The sequence below is a fragment of the Alosa pseudoharengus genome, unplaced genomic scaffold (genome assembly GCF_046254945.1).
Source record: "Alosa pseudoharengus isolate Yale_2024_CS ecotype anadromous, Long Island Sound unplaced genomic scaffold, YU_APseudo_1.1 YU_APseudo_1.1_scf_6, whole genome shotgun sequence".
NCBI classification, from domain to species: domain Eukaryota; kingdom Metazoa; phylum Chordata; class Actinopteri; order Clupeiformes; family Clupeidae; genus Alosa; species Alosa pseudoharengus.
The window spans coordinates 12,071,352-12,076,569 of NW_027468848.1; the positions used below are offsets into that span (position 1 = coordinate 12,071,352).

The following is a 5,218-nucleotide window of genomic DNA, read 5'->3' on the forward strand; positions in this document are numbered from 1 at the left end:
AGACACAAATATCCCCCTATCAGAGACACACACACACCATGCTGGGAAGATCTGTATTGCTTTATTAAGGCAATGGGTTTTCCATATTGCTCTGGATTTGTAAACAGCAGTGTTTGTGTTTGTGTTTGTATGTTTCACAGCTGAGTGACCAGGCTTGCGGCGCGATTAAGGCAGGAAGCGTCTGCAGCATAGCACAGCCGGCAGGTCAGTGGGGTCAGAGCAGACCGGAGGTCACCGACACGTTTGAGGGAGTCGCACCTTTGGAACATGACGGAGAGTTTGCACCTTTCAGATTTATCTCTAAATCTAACTGTGTCTCTGGCTTCATATTAGCGCTCATATGGCTCCTGTCCCTGACACTGCCCAAATCTCCCTCACCATCCTCAGCATTACATGCAGTTATAGTCTCTTGCTGTGTAGCTTGTCTTAGTGGTTTTGACTCTTTGTCTACTCTCGCCCTGCTCTGAGTTTACTTCTCCTTCAATTCTTTAGCGGCTGGAGCAGATGTCTTTCCTGCTTTTTTGGCGGTGGTTTTGGAGTCTTTGACCTCCTCTGCTGGCTTGCTCTTCTTGGCAGGCTTGGCCGCCACCTGGTCTTCATTGCTGATGGTTTCTTCAGTGCGGGTGAGGACCTCCTCCTCTTTGGGGCTGCTAGGTGTCTTGGGGGGACTCTTCTGCTCCTCCTCTTTAGGGCTGCCAGGAGTCTTGGGGGGACTCTTCTGCACCTCTTCTTTGGGGCTGCCAGGAGACTTGGGGGAACTCTTCAGCTCCTCCTCTTTGGGGCTGCCAGGAGTCTTGGGGGGACTCTTAAGCTCCTTCTCCTGCACCTCCTCTTTGGGGCTGCTAGGTGTCTTGGGGGGACTCTTCAGCTCCTCCTCTTTGAGGCTGCCAGGAGTCTTGGGGGGACTCTTCAACTCCTTCTCCTGCACCTCCTCTTTGGGGCTGCTAGGTGTCTTGGGTGGACTCTTCTGCTCCTTCTCCTGCACCTCCTCTTTGGGGCTGCTAGGTGTCTTGGGGGGACTCATCTGCTTCTCCTCTTTGGGGCTGCTAGGTGTCTTGGGGGGACTCTTCTGCTCCTCCTCTTTGGGGCTGCCAGGAGTCTTGGGGGGACTCTTCTGCTCCTCCTCTTTGGGGCTGCCAGGAGACTTAGGGGGACTCTTCAGCTCCTTCTCCTGCACCTCCTCTTTGGGGCTGCCAGGAGACTTGGGGGGACTCTTCAGCTCCTCCTCTTTTGGGCTGCCTGGAGACTTGGGGGGACTCTTCAGCTCCTTCTCCTGCACCTCCTCTTTGGGGCTGCTAGGTGTCTTGGGGGGACTCTTCTGCTCTTCCTCTTTGGGGCTGCCAGGAGTCTTGGGGGGACTCTTCTGCTCCTCCTCTTTAGGGCTGCTAGGTGTCTTGGGGGGACTCTTCTGCTCCTCCTCTTTGGGGCTGCCAGGAGACTTAGGAGAACTCTTCTGCACGTCCTCTTTGGGGCTGGCAGGAGACTTGGGAGGACTCTTCTGCTCCTCCTCTTTGGGGCTGACAGCAGCCTTGAGGGGACTCTTCAGCACCTTGTTCTGCTCCTCTTCTTTGGGGCTGCCAGGAGACTTAGGAGAACTCTTCTGCTCCTCTTTGGGACTGACAGGAGTCTTTGGCGGACTCTTCAGCTCCTCCACCTTCTCCTCCTGCTTCTGCTCAGGTGCTGCTGCCTCCTTCACCTCTTTCTTGTCACCTGCCTTTTCTCCTTCCTCTCCCTCTGAGTCACTCTTTTTGTCTTTCCCTCCTGACTCCTGCGCTTCATCTTCTTCCTCATCTTCTTCAGCACCAGCCTTTTGGGCTTTGGTACTGCTCAGTTGTGTTTCCCCAATCTCAGACTCTTCTTCCTCTCCCTCACCCTCTTCATCTCCCTCTTCTCCACCCTCCTCTTCCTCTCCTGTAGGGGGAGTAGTGCTCAGTTTGGGTCGCTTGGAGACAGCCACCTCTTCCTCCACGGCCTCCTCCTCCTTCTGGAGTTCCTCCACTACAGCAGCCAGGTCATCGTTCAGGTCCGCCTTCTTGTCTTCTTTCTTCCCTTTAGAGGAGGTCATTGGCTGACAGTATGGGAAGGCGGGGCTTGGGAAAGAGTCAGAAAATGGCCTGAAGCGAGTCTCCTCCCCATCCAGTAGTTTTCTGCACAGACACAAGAGGTGTGAACACACCTATGCAACACACTGCATCATTCAGCAAAGAGATTCACCTGTATACAACACATGTCAAAACCTGTAGGCTGCAATCATGTCAACACATGTCATTCACCTGTAGGCTGCGATCTCAGCGTCCAGGGCCATCTTGACGTTGAGCAGGTCCTGGTATTCCCTGAGGTGGTGACCCATCTCACCCTTCATGCCCTTCAGCTCCCGCTCCAGCTGATGAATCATCTCCTGGGAGACGGGAAAGAGAAGAGTCTCATCAGCAACACAAATCTTTCGAAAGCACTAGCTTTTACATCCCGACATCTTTCAGCCAAGAGTAAGCAACAGAATCTTAGCGCAGAACGCCTAGGTTCTCGCTGTTAGCACTAGCTTTTAGCTTCTGTCAATGAGTAACTTTATTCCGATCATCACAGCAACCGCCCGTCATGCCCACGAAGTATGATGTTTTTCAATTCAATTCAATTTATTGTGCTTACAGAGCGCCAAAACATTACACATGTATCATGGCGCTTTACAGAATGTAGACAATCAGAGAAAAAAGAAAAGAAAAGAAAGGAAAGGAAGAAAAGAAAGAAAGAAGGCCCATGGGTAACAGGGGTGATGGAAAACTCCCTAGAATTGGAGATACATAGGAAAAAACCTAGAGCAGATCCACGACACAAGGGCCTGACCCATCTGCCTAGGGTCAATACAGGACAGTAAGGTCTGTATACATGACAAATTCATATGATAGTCAGGTGTAGAGAATAGGACATGGTGTTTAAAGCACCTGAGGTGAAAGTTACAAGAGGTGGGATGATTACGTATCCGGTATGATAATGCATTAATCGTGATTTAGTGACAGAAAGTGCAAATACTCCAGCGTTGGAATTGTCCAGGGGAAGGGAGTTGTCAAGGGGCATGTGGTGGGTCGGCAGACGGGCCAGGAATCTGGGCAGAGTTGTTATAGGCAGGTGATGGGTCGCTAGGCTGCAGGCAGCAACAATCAGGGGCTAGATCCTGCCTAGGTCCCGCCTTGATTGGTGACTGACATATTTATTTATTTCATGGGCATTGCAAGATCGTATGGATGTCAATGTCAATATATAGTATTTATATTTAATCTTTTATGTATTTATTTCATATTTCATTTATTTATTTAATTTTGTCTCAAAATAAAACATTCCATAGGCATGACAATAAAGTATATTCTATACTATTCTATTCTAAGAGCACAGGCAGAAGCGTTGTGCTCTCTGGTTTGTTTAAAATTCCTGCATATATAAATAAATTACTATGACTATGACTATTTCTTACTTTCTTGAAGTGTATGCTGTTTTCATTGTATGCATATGCATATATTGTATGCATGCACACAGGGGTGTAGTGGTAAAATAAGAGGTTGTTAAACTATGAATTATGTGATCACGATAAGGTGGACTGCGCCATGCGGTATCAGATTTTTTTAAAGGCATTCAGAACAATTTAGTATTGAAGGTGAAGATTATTGTCCAATGTTTATAACAATGCCAGTGGAATCACATGGTGCCTAGAGTGTTGATGATTGTACATATTGTGAATGTGGATAATACAGTGTGAATTTTGAATGTTAAAAGTTGTAATTGATGAATAAACTCTTTTGAGAGGTAGATAAACTCTAATAAGAGGTGGATACACTCTATTTCTGATATTTCAGAGGTGGATAAACTGCGTTTCCTTCCGTTTAGCATCCACGACAGCCCTGCCTGTGCATTTTTTTATTTTGTGCGTTTCAATATGCAGACTGATTCAACAGGATAGTGTTTTACTGATAAATGTTTAAAAATTTAAATGTTACGAAGTTACAATTATTTTCACTCAGCCCAAACTAACCTGGTAGCTGCCCAAGTCGTTGTTATGCCGGTCTTCGATGTAAGTCAGCTGTCTCTCCAGGGACTCTTTGGTGCCGCGGAGAGCCTCCAGTTCCACGTTCTTCACCTGCAGCTGCCGGCGATAATCTGCGATCTCATCGCGGACAGATTTGATCGCGTCCTTGTTCTGGTCTGCAGCGTCCGTGAGTTTGGCGTAGCGGCACTGGAACACCTCTTCCGCCTGCAGCAAGTTTTGGGGTGAGAGACCGTCCAGCTGCTCGCGTATCTCTCGGAGCGCAGAGGTGATGTCCGTTTTACTGTATTCCCGCATGTCTACCGGCACTTGAGCCTCTTGGAGCTGCGCGAGGAGTTCGTTGACCTCTTGTTCGTGGTTACTGCGCAGGAAGTCTGCCTCATCCAGAAGAGACTGAACTTTGTTCTCCAAATCCAATTTCATCAGATCCGAGTCATCTTTTTCCTTCTTCATTTCCCGGATTGACATCTCGATTTTTTCTCTAAAGCGGGCTTCATCCTCGTAGCGGTTTTTGAGACGGTGGATGTCGTCTTCGACGTTATCGGCATCAATAATGATCTGCACTTTCTCTCTATGCAGTTGCTCCAGCGCGGAGCGGAGTTCGCTGAGCTCTTGGTCGAAAGCATCACTAAGTTGCGACTGTGTGAACTTTTTCTGCCGGAGTTCTTGGATTTCAGTCTCCAGCAGGTTATTTTGTTCTTCCAGATACCGGACTTTATCGATATAACTGGAGAATCGGTCATTCAACCCTTGAAGTTGTTCCTTCTCGTTGTTGCGCGTGTGTAAACCGTTGAATGCGGATGAGAGTTCCAGGCTGCTGGCTGGCATCTTGGTAGTTCTTTTGTAGGAGATGGACATGGACCCCGGATTTCTCTGAGACCAGGAGTGTGATCTTAGGCTGGCAGGTGTGGATGAGCGGATGCTCCGAGTCTCGAGCATTCTCCTGCGGGATGGAGCCCCGATGACATCCATTGTGCAGCCCCGGTGTGCGTGCTCTGCGGAGATGGTGCGTCTGTCGGTGCGTCCTGACCAGATGTCGAGTGTGAGAATGCGGTGAGTGTGGGAGATGCAGTGGACTGTTGCCCCGCTGTATTTATAGAGCCGCAGCTGCGTGTCTACATAAATCAATACGGTGATGAAGGGCAGGTTTTTTCAGGTCGGAGAGGCGATAAACACAATTCCTGA

General features: G+C 48.9%; 1 protein-coding gene across 1 annotated transcript; it reads right to left on the reverse strand.

Moving 5' to 3' along the window:
- Nucleotides 1-469: 469 nt before the first annotated feature.
- LOC143106798 (uncharacterized) lies at nt 470-5,005 on the reverse strand. The gene is made up of 3 exons (XM_076271276.1): nt 4,022-5,005; nt 2,274-2,398; nt 470-2,147 (listed from the first exon to the last, which is right to left on the reverse strand). Exons 1-3 carry the CDS (start codon nt 5,003-5,005, stop codon nt 470-472), a joined length of 2,787 nt encoding a protein of 928 aa, XP_076127391.1.
- Nucleotides 5,006-5,218: the final 213 nt, after the last annotated feature.